Source organism: Panulirus ornatus, chromosome 3 (genome assembly GCF_036320965.1).
Source record: "Panulirus ornatus isolate Po-2019 chromosome 3, ASM3632096v1, whole genome shotgun sequence".
Classification (NCBI taxonomy): Eukaryota; Metazoa; Arthropoda; class Malacostraca; order Decapoda; family Palinuridae; genus Panulirus; species Panulirus ornatus.
This window is the reverse complement of record NC_092226.1, coordinates 18450299-18476055: the sequence shown is the minus strand read 5'-3', so window position 1 is coordinate 18476055 and position 25757 is coordinate 18450299. Positions and strand designations below refer to the sequence as shown.

The window sequence follows — 25757 nt, the reverse complement described above, 5'->3', positions numbered from 1 at the left end:
CCTTTGCCTTTGTACAATGGCACTATGCACGCATTCCGCCAATCCTCAGGCACTTCACCATGAATCATACATACATTAAATAACCTTACCAACCAGTCAACAATACAGTCACCCCCTTTTTTATTAAATTCCACTGCAATACCATCCAAACCCGATGCCTTGCCAGCTTTCATCTTCCGCAAAGCTTTTACTACCTCTTCTCTGTTTACCAAATCATTTTCCCTAACCCTCTCACTTTACATACCACCTTGATCAAAAATCACCCATATATCTGTCAATAATATTATTCAAACACATTCAACAAACCTTGATGAATATGTACATGTGTATATATGTACAGTATGTATGTGTATGTATGTATATGTATGTTATATGCATATGGTATTGTTTTTTATATACTATTTGCCATTTCCTGCATTCGTGAAGTAGCTTAAAGAACTGAGGACTGAGGCCTTCGAGGGAATATCTTCACTTGGCCCCTTTCTCTGTTCTTCTATTGGAAAATTAAAAATGGAATGGGAGGATTTCTAGCCCCTTGCTCCCTCCCCTTTTAGTTGCCTTCTATGACACACAGGGAACATGTGGGAAGTTTCTTTCTCCCCTATCCCCATATATGATGACAGAATCACAAAAGCACAGAGTAAGGGTGCTTGATCTTTCATGTACAACTTACATAAAACAATATAATACACATTAAATGGACAGAGCGAGAGAGCAAGGTGAAGTCATACCAGGTCACTCAGGGGTTAGAAGGTCCCAGTGATCTAACACATCATAGCAGCAGAAACTGTTCACAGATCAACTCTATCATTAAGGTGTAACACTGGAAGTGGCTGTAGCTAAAATTAATGTTTTTTCAAAGGAACAGCAAAGAAACAGAATCATAAAACATTCCTTTCCAAACCACAGTTTGAACTTATAATGGTGGTGTTTTCCCAAACTATATAGTGGTCAAATGAGGCCTTATTTTGGAATAAGGCCTATCAAACTATCAAGTTTGCAGCTCCTAACACTATATTTATGTTTCTTACTGGATGCTGGTAACATTTTGCCTGTCTGGCCAAAATACAATTCATCACACTCTTCACAAGGATTTGTACACACTACCCATCACACATCACAACCTTAGGATTATGTTGGTTAAGGACTGTTCTTTACCATGTTATTTTTGAAAGCTACCTGATCATCAAGCTTTTTGAAAACTGAAACAACATCAATCACATTTTCATGGAATGGCTATTGTTTTCATTGTGCTGTGTATCATATCATCATAATCTCTTTTTGGTTATGTCATGACAATGGTATATGACCCTTACCAGGTATTGTTTTTTCTTTTTTGCCTATCTATGATATGATTTTCATATCATTCTGGGTCAACAACCTTAAAAGCTCTTAGAAACATAGAAATGAATATGGATTCCTTAACATCAACATTTTTTTTTCTTTTTTTTTTTTTTTTGCTTTGTCGCTGTCTCCCGCTTTGCGAGGTAGCGCAAGGAAACAGACGAAAGAAATGGCCCAACCCACCCCATACACATGTATATACATACGTCCACACACGAAAATATACATACCTACACAACTTTCCATGGTTTACCCCAGACGCTTCACATGCCCTAGTTCAATCCATTGACAGCATGTCGACCCTGGTATACCACATCGTTCCAATTCACTCTACTCCATGCACGCCTTTCACCCTCCTGCATGTTCAGGCCCCCACCACTCAAAATCTTTTTCACTCCATCTTTCCACCTCAAATTTGGTCTCCCACTTCTCCTTGCTCCCTCCACCTCTGACACATATATCCTCTTGGTCAATCTTTCCTCACTCATTCTCTCCATGTGACCAAACCATTTCAAAACACCCTCTTCTGCTCTCTCAACCACACTCTTTTTATTACCACACATCTCGCTTACCCTTACATTACTTACTCAATCAAACCACCTCACACCCCATAATGTCCTCAAACATCTCATTTCCAGCACATCCACCCTCCTGCACACAACTCTATCCATAGCCCACGCCTCGCAACCATACAACATTGCTGGAACCACTATTCCTTCAAACATACCCATTTTTGCTTTCGGAGATAATATTCTCGACTTCCACACATTCTTCAAGGCTCCCAGAATTTTCATCCCCTCCCCCACCCTATGATTCACTTCCGCTTCCATGGTTCCATCCACTGCCAAGTCCACTCCCAGATATCTAAAACACTTCACTTCCTCCAGTTTTTCTCCATTCAAACTTACCTTCCAATTGACTTGACCCTCAACCCTACTGTACCTAATAACCTTGCTCTTACTCACATTTACTCTCAACTTTCTTCTTTCACACACTTTACCAAACTCAGTCACCAGCTTCTGCAGTTTCTCACATGAATCAGCCACCAGCACTGTATCATCAGCGAACAACAACTGACTCACTTCCAAAGCTCTCTCATCCACAACAGACTGCATACTTGCCCCTCTTTCCAAAACTCTTTCATTCACCTCCCTAATAACCCCATCCATAAACAAATTAAACAACCATGGAGACATCACACACCCCTGCCGTAAACCTACATTCACTGAGAACCAATCACTTTCCTCTCTTCCTACACGTACACATGCCCTACATCCTCGATAACAACTTTTCACTGTTTCTAACAACTTGCCTCCCACACCATATATTCTTAATACCTTCCACAGAGCATCTCTATCAAATCTATCATATGCCTTCTCCAGATCCATAAATGCTACATACAAATCCATTTGCTTTTCTAAGTATTTCTCACATACATTCTTCTAAGCAAACACCTGATCCACACATCCTCTACCACTTCTGAAACCACACTGCTCTTCCCCAATCTGATGCTCTGTACATGCCTTCACCCTCTCAATCAATACCCTCCAATATAATTTACCAGGAATACTCAACAAACTTATACCTCTGTAATTTGAGCACTCACTCTTATCCCCTTTGCCTTTGTACAATGGCACTATGCATGCATTCCACCAATCCTCAGGCACTTCACCATGAATCATACATACATTAAATAACCTTACCAACCAGTCAACAATACAGTCACCCCCTTTTTTATTAAATTCCACTGCAATACCATCCAAACCCGCTGCCTTGCCAGCTTTCATCTTCCACAAAGCTTTTACTACCTCTTCTCTGTTTACCAAATCATTTTCCCTAACCCTCTCACTTTACATACCACCTTGACCAAAACACCCTATATCTGTCACTCTATTATCAAACACATTCAACAAACCTTGATGAATATGTACATGTGTATATATGTATAAGTATGTATGTGTATGTATGTATATGTATGTATATATGCATATGTTGATATGTTTTTCTATATACTATTTGCCATTTCCTGCATTCGTGAAGTAGCTTAAAGAACTGAGGACTGAGCCTTCGAGGGAATATCTTCACTTGGCCCCCTTCTCTGTTCCTTCTATTGGAAAATTAAAAATGGAATGGGAGGATTTCTAGCCCCTTGCTCCCTCCCCTTTTAGTTGCCTTTTATGACACACAGGGAACATGTGGGAAGTTTCTTTCTCCCCTATCCCCATATATGATGACAGAATCACAAAAGCACAGAGTAAGGGTGCTTGATCTTTCATGTACAACTTACATAAAACAATATAATACACATTAAATGGACAGAGCGAGAGAGCAAGGTGAAGTCATACCAGGTCACTCAGGGGTTAGAAGGTCCCAGTGATCTAACACATCATAGCAGCAGAAACTGTTCACAGATCAACTCTATCATTAAGGTGTAACACTGGAAGTGGCTGTAGCTAAAATTAATGTTTTTTCAAAGGAACCAGCAAAGAAACAGAATCATAAAACATTCCTTTCCAAACCACAGTTTGAACTTATAATGGTGGTGTTTTCCCAAACTATATAGTGGTCAAATGAGGCCTTATTTTGGAATAAGGCACTATCAACTATCAAGTTTGCAGCTCCTAACACTATATTTATGTTTCTTACTGGATGCTGGTAACATTTTGCCTGTCTGGCCAAAATACAATTCATCACACTCTTCACAAGGATTTGTATACACTACCCATCACACATCACAACCTTAGGATTATGTTGGTTAAGACTGTTCTTTACCATGTTATTTTTGAAAGCTACCTGATCATCAAGCTTTTTGAAAACTGAAACAACATCAATCACATTTTCATGGAATGGCTATTGTTTTCATTGTGCTGTGTATCATATCATCATAATCTCTTTTTGGTTATGTCATGACAATGGTATATGACCCTTACCAGGTATTGTTTTTTCTTTTTTGCCTATCTCTGATATGATTTTCATATCATTCTGGGTCAACAACCTTAAAAGCTCTTAGAAACATAGAAATGAATATGGATTCCTTAACATCAACATTTTTTTTTCTTTTTTTTTTTTTTTTTTGCTTTGTCGCTGTCTCCCACGTTTGCGAGGTAGCGCAAGGAAACAGACGAAAGAAATGGCCCAACCCACCCCCATACACATGTATATACATACGTCCACACACGAAAATATACATACCTACACAGCTTTCCATGGTTTACCCCAGGCACTTCACATGCCCTGATTCAATCCACTAACAGCACGTCAACCCCGGTATACCACATCGATCCAATTCACTCTATTCCTTGCCCTCCTTTCACCCTCCTGCATGTTCAGGCCCCGATCACACAAAATCTTTTTCACTCCATCTTTCCACCTCCAATTTGGTCTCCCACTTCTCCTCGTTCCCTCCACCTCCGACACATATATCCTCTTGGTCAATCTTTCCTCACTCATTCTCTCCATGTGCCCAAACCATTTCAAAACACCCTCTTCTGCTCTCTCAACCATGCTCTTTCTATTTCCACACATCTCTCTTACCCTTACGTTACTTACTCGATCAAACCACCTCACACCACACATTGTCCTCAAACATCCCATTTCCAGCACATCCACCCTCCTGCGCACAACTCTATCCATAGCCCACGCCTCGCAACCATACAACATTGTTGGAACCACTATTCCTTCAAACATACCCATTTTTGCTTTCCGAGATAATGTTCTCGACTTCCACACATTCTTCAAGGCTCCCAGGATTTTCGCCCCCTCCCCCACCCTATGATCCACTTCCGCTTCCATGGTTCCATCCGCTGCCAGATCCACTCCCAGATATCTAAAACACTTTACTTCCTCCAGTTTTTCTCCATTCAAACTTACCTCCCAATTGACTTGACCCTCAACCCTACTGTACCTAATAACCTTGCTCTTATTCACATTTACTCTTAACTTTCTTCTTTCACACACTTTACCAAACTCAGTCACCAGCTTCTGCAGTTTCTCACATAAATCAGCCACCAGCGCTGTATCATCAGCGAACAACAACTGACTCACTTCCCAAGCTCTCTCATCCACAACAGACTTCATACTTGCCCCTCTTTCCAAAACTCTTGCATTCACCTCCCTAACAACCCCATCCATAAACAAATTAAACAACCATGGAGACATCACACACCCCTGCCGCAAACCTACATTCACTGAGAACCAATCACTTTCCTCTCTTCCTACACGTACACATGCCCTACATCCTCGATAACAACTTTTCACTGCTTCTAACAACTTGCCTCCCACACCATATATTCTTAATACCTTCCACAGAGCATCTCTATCAACTCTATCATATGCCTTCTCCAGATCCATAAATGCTACATACAAATCCATTTGCTTTTCTAAGTATTTCTCACATACATTCTTCAAAGCAAACACCTGATCCACACATCCTCTACCACTTCTGAAACCACACTGCTCTTCCCCAATCTGATGCTCTGTACATGCCTTCACCCTCTCAATCAATAGCCTCCCATATAATTTACCAGGAATACTCAACAAACTTATACCTCTGTAATTTGAGCACTCACTCTTATCCCCTTTGCCTTTGTACAATGGCACTATGCACGCATTCCGCCAATCCTCAGGCACCTCACCATGAGTCATACATACATTAAATAACCTTACCAACCAGTCAATAATACAGTCACATTAACATGATGACTAGAATAAAAATGAACATAATTTTGGATGTTAGATAGTTTTTGGAACACTTCAGTTTTTCACATACCTTGGCTATCTCAACATCCAAGAGGGATAAACTATTGTTATTTTCTTCTGAAACAGTGAAGTTTATAGGCTGGGACAAGTTATTTAGTCTTGTAAAAAACAATGCAATATATGCATGGCCATGCCAAAAACAATAATTCACCAACATATTTGAACTGCATAACAGTATTCGGCTGTATATTACATGTGTATATGGGTGGGTTGGGCCATTCTTTCGTCAGTTTCCTTGTGCTACCTAGCTGAAGCGGGAGACAACGACAAAGTATAATAAATAAATAAATTGAAAAATATTACTCAACAAACTAGTTTTAAAATATTCCAAGTACAAATAAAACAACACTGATGGTAAAGAATTACCCATGGTCATGCCAAACCTCTCAGTAAAATATTTTCCATTAAGGTGAATGATGTATTACCTACACATATTCTAATCTGACAATGTGACTACAAGGAATTCCATCAACGTTTGAACCAATACCCTCTCGGAGAAAATTCAATATATTGACAATAGGGACATTAGTGAAAAGAAAATACACACACAACCTACACATCCATACTCACAGCCATCTTCAAATGATTTCAGTTTGCTGTCCAGATCTACACTTTCATGGATGAATGAATTCAAGATTGTGCTCACAAAAGATACTAATAATCATTAGGGAAATAGTTGAGGAGACAAACTATCAAAGAAGCACAAAAAGCTAACAGAGAATGTACAGGAGACAGCAACAAAGATGGTACCAGAGTTAAGAGAGCTGAATTACAAGGAAAGGCTTTAAGAGAGTAAGGGATGACTTGTTCACAACCTTAATGTTTTTAAAACAGATCAATGATATGGACAGTGAACAGTTTTTCGAGAGGCATAAGGACAGAGCAACCAGAGAATAGCATATAAGGTTTAGCAAAAAACTTGTTAAAAAAGATGTAAAGAAGTACTTTTATAGTATAAGGGTGGTAGCTATTGGAAAAAGAATGACTGAGGACATGTTTAATAAAGACAGCATACATACATTTAAGAAACTGTATATAACAGGAAATGTTCAAGAGATGGACCCTCTTAAGCGTAAAACTCCCTCCCCACACACTTCAAACAGGCAATTACAGTGTTAATCAAATTGTAGAGATTTTTCTACTGGCAAATTCTTGGCAATACAAGGCCAAAGTGAGATGTTTGAGGACAATATGTGGTGTGAGGTGGTTTGATCGAGTAAGTAATGAAAGGGTAAGAGAGATGTGTGGTAATAAAAAGAGTGTGGTTGAGAGAGCAGAAGAGGATGTTTTGAAATGGTTTGGTCACATGGAGAGAATGAGTGAGGAAAGACTGACCTAGAGGATATATGTCAGAGGTGGAGGGAACGAGGAGAAATGGGAGACCAAACTGGAGGTGGAAAGATGGAGGATAGGGGAGAAAGAATACCTCCCACGTATTCCCTGCGTGTCGCAGAAGGCGACTAAAAGGGGAGGGAGCGGGGGACTGGAAATCCTCCCCTCTCGTTTTTTTTTTCATTTTCCAAAAGAAGGAACAGAGAAGGAGGCCAGGTGAGGATATTCCCTCAGAGGCCCAGTCCTCTGTTCTTAACGCTACCTTGCTAATGTGGGAAATGGCGAATGGTTTGAAAGAAAAGAAAGATATATATATATGTATATGTTGAGATGTATAGGTATGTACATTTGCGTGTGTGGACATGTATGTATATACGTGTATGTGGGAGGGTTGGACCATTCTTACGTCTGTTTCCTTGCGCTACCTCACTAACGCAAGAGACAGCGACAAAGCAAAATAAAATAAATAATAAAATATATAAATGAGGCCAAATACTTTTACTTTAGGTAGAAAACAAAAAGAAAACATCTGACATCAAAAATATTCCTTTAAAAGACAAGATCTGTACCAAGCTTTGTTAACATCTTACCTGCATGAGGGTTCTGTGTGCTGACAAATTTGTGTTCATGCAGTAATCCCATAAACTGTCTCCGCATATTCCTGAAACAAATGGTTGCAGCTTTAAAAAGTGAATTAAGATTCAGTCTCCATAATAAATGAAATTTTGCTAGGAAACTGGGCTAATTTGTAACACTTACTGCATGTACCACTTCTTTGATGACAGTGTTACTGTTTGCTACAGTAAACCAAGAGCATTGCAAAGGAGTCATTTTGGGTTCACTTGGAACCACTATTAACCATTTACCTAAACAGCTTTTAAAGGATTCTTTTCTTACCTATTGTAGGTTTTCATATTCAACTAAGTGCTCTTGTAAATTTTTTGTCTGGTGCGTTTGTGACATTCAAAAGGATTCTTGAAAATCTGATTACTGTGTTTCTTCCCTGATGTGAAATTTTTTAGATCTATTACATTTCTCTTTTCAAACTATAAAGTTCTAGTTCTCTTAACCTTTCACTGAATTACAATCTTTCATTCCCTCAATCTTGTAAAGTGTCACTAGATTATCTTTATCAATTTCAGCTTGTTTTGTTAGTGAACGTACAACAAAGCAGAGTTCAATCTTACTTCTTTTATAGTGTAATACACTGAACATATTTAACTTGCTTTCTCTCTCTCAAAGAGAGTTTCTCCCTAAAATTTAACGATACTCTCTCACCCCAACTCTCATCTGCCCTCTTTTTCACCTCTTGCACCTTTCTCTTGACCTTCTCCCTCTTTCTTTTATACATCTCTCAGTCATTTACACTATTTCCCTGCAAAACTTGTCCAAATGCCTCTCTCTTCTCTTTCACTAATAATCTTACTTCTTCATCCCACCACTTACTACCCTTCTAGTCTGCCCACCTCCCACCTTCCTCATGCCACAAGCATCTTTTGTGCAAGCTATCACTGCCTCCCTAAACACATCCTAGTCCTCCTCCACTCCCCTCATGTCTTTTGCTCTCACCTTTTTCCATTCTGCACTCAATCTCTCCTCGTACTTCCTCACACTAGTCTCCTTTCCAAGCTCACTTACTCTCACCACTCTCTTCACCCCAACATTCTCTTCTTTTCTGAAAAGCTCTACAAATGTTCACCTTTGCCTCCAAAAGATAATGATCAGACATCCCTCCAGCTGCCCCTCTCAACACATTAACATCCAAAATTCTCTCTCTCAGGTACCTATCAATTAACAAGTAATCCAATAATGCTCTCTGGCCATCTCTCCTACTCACGTACGTATACTTAGGTATATCTCTCTTTCTAAACCAGGTATTCCCAATCACCAGTCCTTTTTCAGCACATAAGTCCACAAGCTCTTCACCATTCCATTTACAGCACTGAACACCCCATATACAGTACACCAATTATACCCTCAACTGCCACATTACTCACCTTTGCATTCAAATCACCCATCACTATAACCTGGTCTCATGCATCAAAGTCCCAAAACACTTGCCTCTCATGATCTTTCCTCTCATGAACAGGTGCATAGGCACCAGTAATCATCCATCTCTCTCCAACCACTTTCAGTTTTACCCATATCAATCTAGAGTTTACTTTCTTACACTCTATCACATAACTCCCACAACTCCTGCTTCATGAATAGTGCTACTCCTTCCTTTGCTCCCGTCCTCTCACCAAACCCCTGACTTTACTCCCAAACCACTGTTCACCTTTACTCTTGAGCTTTGTTTCACTTAGAGCCAAAACATCCAGGTTTCTTTCCTCAAATATACTACCTATCTCTCCTTTTTTCTCATCTTGGTTACATCCAGACACATTTAGACACCCCAATCTGAGCCTTTAAGGAGGAGGAGCACTCCCCGCATGACTCCTTCTGTTTCCCCTTTTAGAAAGTTAGAATAAAGGTATAGTAAATAGTATAATAAAAAGTCTAAGCCATCAAAAACACTGGAAGCACTCCAAGAAAGTATGTACCATATAAACTAATAAATATAAATCAAAATAAATAACAAAAACTAATCAGCAATTGACAAGTATAGCAATTTACCAACTTCTGGTAAACTCAGCATCAAAAGGAAGTGAAATACCAAAAGAAAAAGTGAAATACCAAAAGAAAACTGACAATGATAAAACCAATTATGTTGCTGATCAGAAAAATCCTAATGAAAATAGCAAAGACGATATTAAAAAAATGATCCATGTGTGTATCTTGCCACGCAAAGATGGTGAGGGGTAAGGTATTTACAGAGATACATGAAACCAGTGACTCTGTCCCTGGCAAGTTTCTATACCAGTTGATTGTTCTCTCCTGAAATGTTCTAACATGCAAAGAAGGGGGATACCACAAAGGATGTATACTTACTGCGTCACTGTAAGGAATTTTAGTTCTTTCATCTGAAAAAACTTTCTTTACATACATTCATATTGGTTATTTAGTACTTTTTCCATAAACTGATGAGGTGTAAATTTCAGTATCTAAACGGCAATCACTCTGAAGATGCTATAATTTCAACTAAACTGTAATGTAGCCTATACAGATGGATTTATATTTCTATTCTTATGCTGCTGAGCAGCAATACATTTTGAATCACCAACACAATCTAGTCTTTAGTGAAAAACAGATACACTTCTCTGCTTGATGGATCAATTTCAGAAGAATATAATGGTAAAATGGATGTCTTACTTGAGTTGATGTAATACAGAGGAGGAAAGGAAATTGTCCCAGCAGTAATGTTTGTCTTGACGGTGCTGCAATGCACGTTCCCAGCCATCATAAACTGTGACTAGAAGTATATGGTCACTTTTAGTACCTTTGCTAAGCTTTTTCTTGACATCATCAACTGCACGTTCTTTGCCCTGATAAGAAAATGGTAGAAAAATATTATCCGAAATCCATTTTGAGATTTCTTTCACAACATAAGTACATAAATCAATATAAATACACATTTCTTTCCATGACTTCATATGGACGATCAAAACTTTCACTCTTACAGCAAAAATCTTTCGCTCTTACAGCAAAAATCTTTCACTATCATTACACCCACAAAACCAACAGTCTACCATAACTATGAACTCTATTGAACTCTAGCACAGTGATTTCCCATTTCTCAATGACTCAGTTAACCAGAAAACCCAAAAAGATGGCATTATTCAATATTTCTCCATACAGATTAAAATGCCAAACAAGAGTACTTTTCTGTCCCCATATCAATCAAGCCTCCAAACAGTGGCACCATTTCATTTCTTCTCTACAATTATTCAATTATTCAAGAAAGTATTTGTACTGTACTTGCTAAATTTTCCTTGACCTAATCAATGCAGCAAGTTAGTTTTGTGGCTTACCCCCCCTGTGTAGTAGTAATTATGAAAAAAAAAATCCTTAAGCATTCTTAGTAATGAAAATGAACAGGGTAATCTCTTCAGATGGCAACAATGTAGGACTCGGCTGGATTTGCCCGTCCTTTTGCTATCAACATGTGCAAATCTTTAAGGTAATGCAGCTCTGTCTGCACTGCCAGATGCATGATATAAGAGCAGGGTATCTGGTTTCCAGTATTAAATTTCTTGTGAAGTGTAGAAATAGCTTCATATGGATAAAAAAAAATTTATTACTATTATCATACTTTGTCGCTGTCTCCCACATTAGCGAAGGTAGCGCAAGGAAACAGACGAAAGAGTGGCCCAACCCACCCACATACACATGTACATACATACACATCCACACACGCACATATACATGCCTATACATCTCAACATATACATATATATACACACACAGACATATACATATATATGCATGTACATATTTCTTACTGTCTGCCCTTATTCATTCCCGTCGCCACCCTGCCACACACGAAATGACTACCCCCTCCCCCCGCATGTGCGCGAGGTAGTGCTAGGAAAAAACAATAAAGGCCACACTCATTCAAACTCGGTCTCTAGCTGTCATGTATAATGCACCGAAACTACAGTTCCCTTTCCAAATCCAGGCCCCACAAAACTTTCCATGGTTTACCCCAGACGCTTCACATGCCCTGGTTCAATCCACTGACAGCACGTCGACCCCGGTATACTACATCATTCCAATTCACTTTATTCCTAGCACACCTTTCACCCTCCTGCATGTTCAGGCCCCGATCACTCAAAATCTTTTTCACTCCATCTTTCCACCTCAAATTTGGTCTCCCACTTCTCCTCATTCCCTCCACCTCTGACACATATATCCTCTTTGTCAATCTTTCCTCACTAATTCTCTCCACATGACCAAACCATTTCAAAACACCCTCTTCTGCTCTCTCAACCACACTCTTTTTATTACCACACATCTCTCTTACTCTTTCATTACTTACTCAATCAAACCACTTCACACCACATATTGTCCTCAAACATCTCATTTCCAGCACATCCACCCTCCTCCGCACAACTCTATCTATAGCCCACGGCTTGCAACCATATATCATTGTTGGATCCACTAATCCTTTAAACATAATTTCTGCTTTCCAAGATAACGTTCTCAATTTCCAATTTTTTCAACGCTCCCAGAACTTTCACCCCCTCCCCAACCCTGTGATTCACTTCCGCTCCATGGTTCCATCCGCTGCCAAATCCATTCCCAGATACCTAAAACACTTCACTTCCTCCAGTTTTTCTCTATCCAAACTTGCCTCCCAATTGACTTGTCCCTCAACCCTACTGTAACTAATAACCTTGCTCTTATTCACATTTACTCTCAGCTTTCTTCTTTCACACACTTTACCAAACTCGGTAACCAGCTTCTGCAGTTTCTCACCCAAATCAGCCACAAGCACTGTATCATCAGCGAACAACAACTGACTCACTTCCCAAGCTCTCTCATCCACAATAGACTGCAAACTTGCCCCTCTTCCCAAAACTATAGCATTCATCTCCCTAACAACCCCATCCATAAACAAAATTAAACAACTATGGAGACATCATGCACCCCTGCTGCAAACAGACATTCACTGGGAACCAATCACTTTCCCCTCTTCCTACTTGTACACATGCCTTACATCCTTGATAAAAACTTTTCACTGCATCTAGCAACTTACCTCCCACACCATATACTCTTAATACCTTCCACAAAGCATCTCTATCCACCCTATCATATGACTTCACCAGATCCATAAATGCTACATACAAATCCATCTGTTTTTCTTAGTGTTTCTCACATACATTCTTCAAAGCAAACACCTGATCCACACATCCTCTACCACTTCTGAAACCACACAGCTCCTCCCTAGTCTGATGCTCTGTACATGCCCTTACCCTCTTAATCAATACCCTCCCATATAATTTCCCAGAAATCCTCAAGAAACTTATGCCTCTGAAATTTGAATACTCACCTTTATACCCTTTGCTTTTGTACAATGGCACTATGCATGCATTCTGCCAATCCTCAGGCACTTCACCATGATCCATACATACAGTGAATATCCTTATCAACCAATCAACAACACAGTCACCTTTTTTATAAATTCCACTGCAATACTTTCCAAACCCGCCGCCTTGCCAGCTTTCATCTTCCGCAAAGCTTTCACTACTTCTTCTCTGTTCACCAAACCATTCTCCCTGACTTTCTCACTTCGCACACCACCCCAACCAAAACACCCCATATCTGCCACTCTATCATCTAACATATTCAACAAACCTTCAAAATATTCACTCCATCTCCTTCTCACTTCATCACTACTTGTTATTACCTCCCTATCTGCCCCCTTCACCGATGTTCCCATTTGTTCTCTTCTCTTACGCACTTTACTGACCTCCTTCCAAAACATCTTTTTTCATCCAACCTAAAATTTAATGATACTCTCTCACTCCAACTCTCATTTGCCCTCTTTTTCACCTCGTGCACCTTTCTCTTAACTTCCTCCCGCTTTCTTTTATACATCTCTGTCATCTTTACTACTTCCCAACAAAAATCTTCCAAACTCCTCTCCCTTCTCTTTCACTAACAATCTTACTTCTTCATTCCACCATTCACTACCTTTTCTAATCTGTCCACCTTCCACCTTCCTCATACCACATGCATCTTTTGTGCAAAACATCACTGCTTCCCTAAATACATCCCATTCCTCCTCCACTCCCCTTACGTAATTTGCTCTCACCTTTAGCCGTTCTGCACTCAGTCTCTCCTGGTATTTCCTCACACAAGTCTCCTTTCCAAGCTCACTTACTCTCACCACTCTCTTGTCCCCAACATTCTCTCTTCTTTTCTGAAAACCTCTACAAATCTTCACCTTCACCTCCAAAAGACAATGATCAGACTTCCCTCCAGCTACCCCTCTCAACACATTAACATCCAAAAGTCTCTTTTACATGCCTATCAATTAACACGTAATCCAATAACATCCTCTGGCCATCTCTCCTACTCACATAAGTATACTTATGTTTATCTCTCTTTTTAAACCAGGTACTCCCAATCACCAGTCGTTTTTCAGCACACAATTCCACAAGCTCTTCATCATTTCCATTTACAACACTGAACACCCCATATACACCAATTATATCCTCAACTGCCACATTACTCACCTTTGCATTCAAATCATCTATCACTATCACCTGGTCTCGTGCATCAAAGCTGCTAATACATTCACTCAGCTCCTCCCAAAACACTTGCCTCATGATCTTTCTTCTCATGACCAGGTGCATAGGCACCAATAATCACCCATCTCTCTCCATCCACTTTCAGTTTTAACCATATCAATCTAGAATTCACATTCTTACACTCTATCACATATTCCCACACTCTTGCTTCATAAAACTCAAAATACCTTATGCACACTGATCCCAGCTTTTCTCATTAGAATTATCATAAACTCAAAACTATCATACAATCACTTAAGATTTTCATAAATCCATGTGTAGTATTACTTTAATCAATATTGATGTACATATATATTCTTAATAAACACATACACATTCTAAAGAGAGGAGTATACTCCAGCCTTGTTGAAAACTAAAGTACACTGGATCAGTGCTCCTGTTTCCTCAAAAGTGTCAAATTCTCAGACTGCCAAAATCTAGGTAGTAATAGCACTTTTCCTCTATCTAAGAGATGCGTAAAGGACTTGTCAGACCCACAGCCAAGTCCCAACAATAAGCCCAAACATTAAGAACTAAAGCTTTAATATTGTTCTTTTACATTCAGCCTTGTGGGTGGAATTCTTCCCTCATGCATCCATGACTTGCATGATTATGGGACTTAAACTGGAAGGAACTAAAACAGAAAGATAAACCATTTCCTTGTGCACCCTTTGCCTGTCATTGGGGATGGTACTGTAGGATCACCAGTTTAGCCTATATGCCCCACTGATGACTCGGATATGAAATTATCTCATCTTACGCTTTTTAAAAAAATGTAAGGTCCCATCATGTATGATCATCTATACAGGATGTACTTGTACTAATGGCTATCATCTAAGTGACTCTGTGATAGAATCCTGCTTGGATCAGCCTTTCATCATTGAAAAGATCAATCAGTATATCACTGGTGTACTGGTGTACTGTACTAGCAAGGACATTAGGACTTTTTGGAAAGAAAAATGACCAATAATTTCCCTTTATATCCTCCAATGATGACTCAGGGAATGAAAAAATTGTATTTCATAGGAGCTTCAGGAATGTGCATCACGGCTTAACTGACATACAAGAGCAAGGTATAGCAAAAGCCTTAAAAGAGATGGACTACTCATAAGGGTATCCAATTTAGAAAAAGATTTAGTTATCTCTCTATATGCTAAATAAAACTTAAAAACCTTTTGACTCAGTACACGCTTTGAAAATCCTAAAATCATTATCAGACGATAATAAGATGATCTCCAGACACACAAATGATTGAGAAAAGATACAGAAATCCAAACAAAGGTGCCACTGAGCAAGCTTTTCTATACAAAAACTTATTTTTTACTGGGATTATGCTATAACTGCCCTGATAAATGGGCCATGGTGTCCCACTATTTCATGGCACAGCAAAGCATGGGAATAACATGTTAGTGGAACAAGTGATTCCAATCTGCCTACTGTGACTTGGGGAGTGATTTATGTCCACAAGTTACTCTCAAATGCTCCTAACTCTGTGAAAAATAATCTCTTCAAAACAAATAAGCCCCATTCCTCCATGATCACACTATGGAAGCCTCTTGTCTACAGTAAAGACAGTCAAGGTCTGTAGGCAGTGCCAGACTAGTGGAGGTTCGACTGGTTGATGTTTGACTCAAACTAGCACAACAGGGTTTGAATCACTGTCATCAATCTGGGACTTCACCATTCTAGTCCCTACCATATATGGGGGCCTATGCATTTAAAACCTGTGATAAAAAGTAAAACAGAGAGGGGGAAAAAAATGTCACCATTCACCACAAAATATGGTTCTATTTTGAATGCAAAAACAGTGTCAATTAGTGGGATGATGACATCCTTGCCAAGTGAGGTTCCTTATGTACAGGGTGGGATCTGAACCAATATGAATGGGTGGTTTGTAAGAAATAAGTGCCCCTTACTTCTCTAGAACACATGAGAGTGAGAGGTTTTTAGCTTCTGAAGATCTTTGAGATCCTCTCAAAACATACAGGAATCACTGAACAAGGTGGGGAAAAGTAAAATGTTCTTACCACTGGAATTATGAATGGATCCTTAAAGGAGAGAGATGCTGCTACCGTCAAGATAGGTCTAACACAGGAAAATATTGCAGCCATGAGAAGCATGCGACCAGTCAGTGGATCCACTGGAAGGCGGGCCAGATGGAAACCAAGAGGAGTCAAGTTTTCACTCTCATCCAGTGCATTGATTGCTTGAAGCATCTGAAAAAAGAAAAAAAATACATTTAGCTATATATTATTATTATTATTTATTCATTTATTTTTATTTTGCTTTGTCACTGTCTCCCGCGTTTGCGAGGTAGCGCAAGGAAACAGATGAAAGAAATGGCCCAATCCACACCCATACACAATGTATATACATACACGTCCACACATGCAAATATACATACCTATACATCTCAATGTACACATATATATACACACACAGACACACACATATATACCCATGCACACAATTCACACTGTCTGCCTTTATTCATTCCCACCGCCACCTCGCCACACATGGAATACCATCCCCCTCCCCCCTCATGTGTGCGAGGTAGCACTAGGAAAAGACAACAAAGGCCCCATTCGTTCACACTCAGTCTCTAGCTGTCATGCAATAATGCCCGAAACCACAGCTCCCTTTCCACATCCAGGCCCCACACAACTTTCCATGGTTTACCCCAGACGCTTCACACGCCCTGGTTCAATCCATTGACAGAACATTGACCCCAGTATACCACATTGTTCCAATTCACTCTATTCCTTGCACACCTTTCACCCTCCTGCATGTTCAGGCCCCGATCACTCAAAATCTTTTTCATTCCATCTTTCCAACTCCAATTTGGTCTCCCACTTCTCCTCGTTCCCTCCACCTCTGACACATATATTCTCTTGGTCAACCTTTCCTCACTCATTATTTCCATGTGACCAAACCATTTCAAAACACCCTCTCTGCTCTCTCAACCACTTTTTTTTTTTTTTTTTTTTTTTTTTTTATACTTTGTCGCTGTCTCCCGCGTTTGCGAGGTAGCGCAAGGAAACAGACGAAAGAAATGGCCCAACCCCCCCCCCCCATACACATATACATACACACGTCCACACACGCAAATATACATACCTACACAGCTTTCCATGGTTTACCCCAGACGCTTCACATGCCTTGCTTCAATCCACTGACAGCACGTCAACCCCTGTATACCACATGACTCCAATTCACTCTATTTCTTGCCCTCCTTTCACCCTCCTGCATGTTCAGGCCCCGATCACACAAAATCTTTTTCACTCCATCTTTCCACCTCCAATTTGGTCTCCCTCTTCTCCTCGTTCCCTCCACCTCCGACACATATATCCTCTTGGTCAATCTCTCCTCACTCATTCTCTCCATGTGCCCAAACCATTTCAAAACACCCTCTTCTGCTCTCTCAACCACGCTCTTTTTATTTCCACACATCTCTCTTACCCTTACGTTACTTACTCGATCAAACCACCTCACACCACACATTGTCCTCAAACATCTCATTTCCAGCACATCCATCCTCCTGCGCACATCTCTATCCATAGCCCACGCCTCGCAACCATACAACATTGTTGGAACCACTATTCCCTCAAACATACCCATTTTTGCTTTCCGAGATAATGTTCTCGACTTCCACACATTTTTCAAGGCTCCCAAAATTTTCGCCCCCTCCCCCACCCTATGATCCACTTCCGCTTCCATGGTTCCATCCGCTGACAGATCCACTCCCAGATATCTAAAACACTTCACTTCCTCCAGTTTTTCTCCATTCAAACTCACCTCCCAATTGACTTGACCCTCACCCCTACTGTACCACACTCTTATTATTACCACACATCTCTCTTACCCTATTATTACTTACTCGATCAAACCACCTCACACCACATATTGTCCTCAAACATCTCATTTCCAGCACATCCACCCTCCTCCACACAACTCTATCTACAGCCCATGCCTCGCAACCATATAACATTGTTGGAACCACTATTCCTTTAAACATACCCATTTTTGCTTTCCGAGATAATGTTCTCGACTTCCACACATTCTTCAAGGCTCCCAGAACTTTCGCCCCCTCCCCCACCCTATGATTCACTTCTGCTTCCATGGTTCCATCCGCTGCCAAATCCACTCCCAGATATCTAAAACACGTCACTTCCTCCAGTTTTTCTCCATTCAAACTTACCTCCCAGTTGACTTGTCCCTCAACCCTACTGTACCTAATAACCTTGCTCTTAATCATATTTACTCTCACCTTTCTTCTTTCACACACTTTACCAAACTCAGTCACCAGCTTCTGCAGTTTCTCACATGAATCAGCCACCAGTGCTGTATCATCAGCGAACAAGAACTGACTGACTTCCCAAGCTCTTTCATCCACAACAGACTGCATACTTGCCCCTCTTTCCAAAACTCTTGCATTCTCCTCCTTAACAACCCCATCCATAAACAAATTAAACAACCATGGAGACATCACACATCCCTGCTGCAAACCTACATTCACTGAGAACCAATCACTTTCCTCTCTTCCTACACGTACACATGACAGAGCATCTTTATCAACTCTATTATATGCCTTCTCATATCCATAAGAGCTACATACAAATCCATTTGCTTTTCTAAGTATTTCTCACACATATTCTTCAAAGCAAACACCTGATCCACACATCCTCTACCACTTCTGAAACCACACTGCTCTTCCCCAATCTGATGCTCTGTACATGCCTTCACCCTCTCAATCAATAACCTCCTATATAATTTCCTAGGAATACTCAACAAACTTATACCTCTGTAATTTGAGCACTCACTTTTATCCCCTTTGCCTTTGTACAATGTCACTATGCAAGCATTTCGCCAATCCTCAGGCACCTCACCATGAGTCATACATACATTAAATAACCTTACAAACCAGTCAACAATATAGTCACCACCTTTTTTAATAAATTCCACTGCAATACCATCCAAACCCGCTGCCTTTTAACTTTCTAAAAGGGGAAACAGAAGGAGTCACATGGGGAGTGCTCATCCTCCTCGAAGGCTCAGATTGGGGTGTCTAAATGTGTGTGGATGTAACCAAGATGAGAATAAAGGAGAGATAGGTAGTATGTTTGAGGAAAGGAACCTGGATGTTTTGGCTCTGAGTGAAATAAAGCTTAAGGGTAAAGGGGAAGAGTGGTTTGGGAACGTTTTTGGAGTAAAGTCAGGGGTTGGTGAAAGGACAAGAGCAAGGGAAGGAGTAGCACTACTCCTGAAACAGGAGTGGTGGGAGTAAGTGATAGAGTGTAAGAAAGTAAACTCTACATTGATATGGGTAAAACTAAAAGTGGATGGAGAGAGATGGGTGATTATTGGTGCATATGCACGTGGGCATGAGAAGAAAGATCATGAGAGGCAAGTGTTTTGGGAGAAGCTGAGTGAGTGTGTTAGTAGTTTTGATGCACAAGACCGGGTTATAGTGATGGGTGATTTGATGCAAAGGTGAGTAATGTGGCAGTTGAGGGAATAATTAGTGTACATGGGGTGTTCAGTGTTGTAAATGGAAATGGTGAAGAGCTTGTAGATTTCTGAGCTGAAAAAGGACTGGTGATTGGGAATACCTGGCTTAAAAAGAGAGATATAAATAAGTATATGTTTGTAAGTAGGAGAGATGGCCAGAGAGCCTTATTGGATTATGTGTTAATTGATAGGCGTGCAAAAGAGAGACTTTTTGGATGTTAATGTGCTGAGAGGTGCAAGAGAGTGAAGAGAGTGGTGAGAGTAAATGAGCTTGGGAAGGAGACTTGCATGAGGAAGTACCAGGAGAGACTGAGTGCAGAATGGAGAAAGGTGAGAGCAAAGGACGTAAGGGGAGTGGGGGAGGAATGGTATGTATTTAGGGAAGCAGTGATGGCTTGCACAAAAGATGCTTATAACATGAGAAGCGTGGGAGGTGGGCAGAGTAGAAAAGGGAAGTGAGTGGTGGGATGAAGAAGTAAGATTATTAATGAAAGAGAAGAGAGAGGCATTTGGACAAGTTTTGCAGGGAAACAGTGCAAATGACAGGGAGATGTATAAAAGAAAGAGGCAGGAGGTCAAGAGAAAGGTGCAAGAGGTGAAAAAGAGGGCAAATGAGAGTTGGTGTGAGAGAGTATCATTAAATTTTAGGGAGAACAAAAAGATGTTTTGGAGGGACGTAAATAAAGTGCGTAAGACAAGAGAACAAATGTGAACATCGGTGAAGGGGGCAATTGAGGAGGTGATAGCAAGAAGCGGTGATGTGAAAAGGAGATGGAGTGAGTATTTTGAAGGTTTGTTGAATGTGTGTGATGATAGAGTGGCAGATATAGGGTGTTTTGGTTGAGGTGGTGTGCGAAGTGAGAGGGTTAGGAAGAATGATTTGGTAAACATAGAAGAGGTAGTAAAAGCTTAGCAGAAGATGAAAGCAAGAAAGGCAGCAGGTTTGGATGGTATTGCAGTGGAATTTATCAAAAAGGGGGTGACTGTGTTGTTGACTGGTTGGTAAGGATATTTAATGTATGTACGACTAATGGTGAGGTGCCTGAGGATTGGCGGAATGCATGCACAGTGCCATTGTACAAAGGCAAAGAGGATAAAGGTGAGTGCTCAAATTACAGAGGTATAAGTTTGTTAAGCAAGTTAAGAAAAAGTAGTTATGATCAAGATGTATACGTTACTAGTACTGACATGGTAATTGAAAATCCACCTAGCCCTATACAGTATATCTTTCAAAGATATATAATGTTATTAACCATACAATCCCAGAACCACATTATGGGGCTTCTGCAGCTTCAAGACTTTCCTCTTATCAGGAGCAGGGAAATGATGGATAACAGCATCGCTTGTTCACCAATTCCCACATCCATAAGTTAGTGCCAAGAATAGACAAAGACAGCACTTACTCGTGTCCATTCTCTAGTTCTTAAGAGCACTGCACGGAGACTTCAGCCCCCTTTCCATAGCCAGACCCTAAAGACCCTTTCTGGACTGAACCAGGGTATATGAAGTAGCCAAAGGAAAGCATGGAAACATCTGTGGGTCCTGGTTGTGGACGGGGGGCTGTGGTATCAGTGCATTGCATATGAGAAGTAGAGAATGGACGTAGGTGAACGTGGCCTTTCTTTGTCTGTTCCTGGCGATACCTTGCTAACATGGGAAATGGCAAACAAGTATGAAAAATATCTGTATCTGTGTATATATATATATATATATATATATATATATATATGTATATGTATATATATATATATATATATATATATATATATATATATATATATATATATATATATATCTATCCCTGGGGATAGGGGAGAAAGAATACTTCCCACGTATTCCCTGCGTGTCGTAGAAGGCGACTAAAAGGGAAGGGAGCGGGGGGCTGGAAATCCTCCCCTCTCGTTTTTTTTTTTTTTTTTTTTTTTCCAAAAGAAGGAACAGAGAAGAGGTCCAGGTGAGGATATTCCCTCAAAGGCCCAGTCCTCTGTTCTTAACGCTACCTCGCTATCGCGGGAAATAGCGAATAGTATGAAAAAAAAAAAAAAAAAAAATAAGTTTGTTGAGTATTCCTGGGAAATTACATGGTAGGGTATTGATTGAGAGGGTGAAGGCATGTACAGAGCATCAGATTCGGGAAGAGAAGTGTGGTTTCAGAAGTGGTAGAGGATGTGTGGATCAGGTGTTTGCTTTGAAGAATGTATGTGAGAAATACTTAGAAAAGCAAATGGATTTGTATGTAGCATTTATGGATCTGGAGAAGGCATATGACGATGGAGTTGATAGAGATATTCTGTGGAAGGTATTAAGAATATATGGTGTGGGAGGTAAGTTGTTAGAAGCAGTGAAAAGTTTATATCGAGGATATAAGGCATGTGTACAAGTAGGAATAGAGGAAAGTGATTGGTTCTCAGTGAATGTCGGTTTGCGGCAGGGGTGCGTGATGTCTCCATGGTTGTTTAATTTGTTTATGGATGTGGTTATTAGGGAGGTGAATGCAAGAGTTTTGGAAAGAGGGGCAAGTATGCAATCTGTTGTGGATGAGAGAGCTTGGGAAGTGAGTCAGTTGTTGTTTGCTGATTTATTTATTTATGTATTTTGCTTTGTCGCTGTCTCCCGCATTAGCGAGGTAGTGCAAGGAAACAGACGAAATAATGGCCCAACCCACCCACATACACATGTATATACATACACGTCCACACACGCAAATATACGTACCTATACATCTCAACGTATACATATATACACACACAGACATATACATATATACACATGTACATAATTCATACTGTCTGCCTTTATTCATTCCCATCGCCACCTCGCCACACATGAAATAACAACCCCCTCCCCCCTCATGTGTGTGAGGTAGTGCTAGGAGAAGACAACAAAGGCCACATTCGTTCACGCTCAGTCTCCAGCTGTCATGTAATAGTGCACCGAAATCACAGTTCCCTTTCCACATCCAGGCCCCACAGAACTTTCCATGGTTTACTCCAGACGCTTCACATGCCCTGGTTCAATCCATTGACAGCACGGTGACCCCAGTATACCACTTTTTTCCAATTCATTCTATTCCTCATACGCCTTTCACCCTCCTGCATGTTCAGGCCCCGATCACTCAAAATCTCTTCCACTCCATATTTCCACCTCCAATTTGGTCTCCCACTTCTCTTCGTTCCCTCCATCTCTGACACATATAACCTCTTGGTCAATCTTTCCTCACTCATTCTCTCCATGTGACCAAACCATTTCAAAACACCCTCTTCTGCTCTCTCAACCTCACTCTTTTTATTACCACACATCTCTCTTACCCTATTATTACTTACTCGATCAAACCACCTCACACCACATACTGTCCTCAAACATCTCATTTCCAGCACATCCACACAACTCTATCCATAGCCCACACCTCGCAACCATATAACATTGTTGGAACCACTATTCCTTCAAACATACCCATTTTTGCTTTCCGAGATAATGTTCTCGACTTCCACACATTCTTCAATGCTCCCAGAATTTTCGCCCCCTCCCCCACCCTATGATTCACTTCCACTTCCATGGTTCCATCCGCTGCCAAATCCACTCCCAGGTATCTAAAACACTTCACTTCCTCCACTTTTTCTCCATTCAAACTTACCTCCCAAATGACTTGACCCTCAACCCTACTGTACCTAATAACCTTGCTCTTGTTCACATTTACTCTCACCTTTCTTCTTTCACACACTTTACCAAACTCAGTCACCAGCTTCTGCAGTTTCTCACACGAATCAGCCACCAGCACTGTATCATGAGTGAACAACAACTGACTCACCTCCCAAGCTCTCTCATCCACAACAGACTGCATACTTGCCCCTCTTTCCAAAACTCTTGCATTCATCTCCCTAACAACCCCATCCATATACAAATTAAACAACCATGGAGACATCACACACCCTTGCCGCAAACCTACATTCACTGAGAACCAATCACTTTCCTCTCTTCCTACATGTACACATGCCTTACATCCTCGAGAAAAACTTTTCACTGCTTCTAACAACTTGCCTCCCACACCATATATTCTTAATACCTTCCACAGAACATCTCTATCAACTCTCTCATATGCCGTCTCCAGATTCATAAATGCTACATACAAATCCATTTGCTTTTCTAAGTATTTCTCACATACATTCTTCAAAGCAAACACCTGATCCACACATCCTCTACCACTTCTGAAACCACACTGCTCTTCCCCAATCTGATGCTCTGTACATGCCTTCACCCTCTCATTCAATACCCTCCCATATAATTTCCCAGGAATACTCAACAAACTTGTACCTCTGTTATTTAAGCACTCACTTTTATCCTCTTTGCCTTTGTACAATGGCACTATGCAAGCATTCCGCCAATCCTCAGGCACCTCACCATGAGTCATACATACATTGAATAACCTTACCAACCAGTCAATAATACAGTCACCCCCTTTTTTAATAAATCCCACTGCAATACCATCCAAACCCGCTGCCTTGCCGGCTTTCATCTTACGCAAAGCTTTTACTACCTCTTCTCTGTTTTACCAAATCATTTTCCCTAACCCTCTCACTTTGCACACCACCTTGACCAAAACACTCTATATCTGCCACTCTATCATCAAACACATTCAACAAACCTTCAAAATACTAACTCCATCTCCTTCTCACATCACCACTACTTGTTATCACCTCCCCATTAGCCCCCTTCACTGAAGTTCCCATTTGTTCCCTTGTCTTACACACTTTATTTACCTCCTTCCAAAACATCTTTTTTTTCCCCCTAAAATTTAACGATACTCTCTCACCCCAACTCTTTTTCACCTCTTGCACCTTTCTCTTGACCTCCTGCTTTCTCTTGAACTCCTGCCTCTTTCTTTTATACATCTCCTACTCATTTGCATTATTTCCCTGCAAAAATCGTCTAAATGCCTCTCTCTTCTTTTTCACTAATAATCTTACTTCTTCATCCCACCACTCACTACCCTTTCTAATCTGCCCACCTCCCAAGCTTCTCATGCAACAAGCATCTTTTGTGCAAGCCATCACTGCTTCCCTAAATACATCCCATTCCTCCCCAACTCCCCTTACATCCTTTGTTCTCACCTTTTTCCATTCTGTACTCATTCTCTCCAGGTACTTCCTCACACAAGTCTCCTTCCCAAGCTCACTTACTCTCACCACTCTCTTCACCCCAACATTCTCTCTTCTTTTCTGAAAACCTCTACAAATCTTCACTTTCGCCTCCACAAGATAATGATCAGACATCCCTCCAGTTGCACCTCTCAGCACATTAACATCCAAAAGTCTCTCTTTCACGCGCCTATCAATTAACACATAATCCAATAACGCTCTCTGGCCATCTCTCCTACTTACATACGTATACTTATGTATATGTCTCTTTTTAAACCAGGTATTCCCAATCATCAGTCCTTTTTCAGCACATAAAGCTACAAGCTCTTCACCTTTTCCATTTACAACACTGAACACCCCATGTATACCAATTATTCCCTCAACTATATATATGTATATATATATATATATATATATATATATATATATATATATATATATATATATATATATATATATATAAATATATATATATATATATATATATATATATATATATATATAT

General features: G+C 40.3%; 1 protein-coding gene across 5 annotated transcripts in view; it reads right to left on the bottom strand.

Annotated features, from left to right (window-relative positions):
• Nucleotides 1–25757, bottom strand: part of LOC139761047 (ATP-dependent DNA/RNA helicase DHX36-like) — a 189584-nt gene that overhangs the window by 42808 nt on the left and 121019 nt on the right. For all 5 annotated transcript variants that reach the window (XM_071684847.1, XM_071684856.1, XM_071684818.1 and 2 more), the window contains 3 exons: nucleotides 16637–16825; nucleotides 10687–10859; nucleotides 8025–8095 (listed from right to left, as the gene is read on the bottom strand). In XM_071684847.1, the coding sequence (XP_071540948.1) occupies nucleotides 8025–8095; nucleotides 10687–10859; nucleotides 16637–16825 (433 nt within the window). The remainder of the gene's footprint in view (nucleotides 1–8024; nucleotides 8096–10686; nucleotides 10860–16636; nucleotides 16826–25757) is intronic.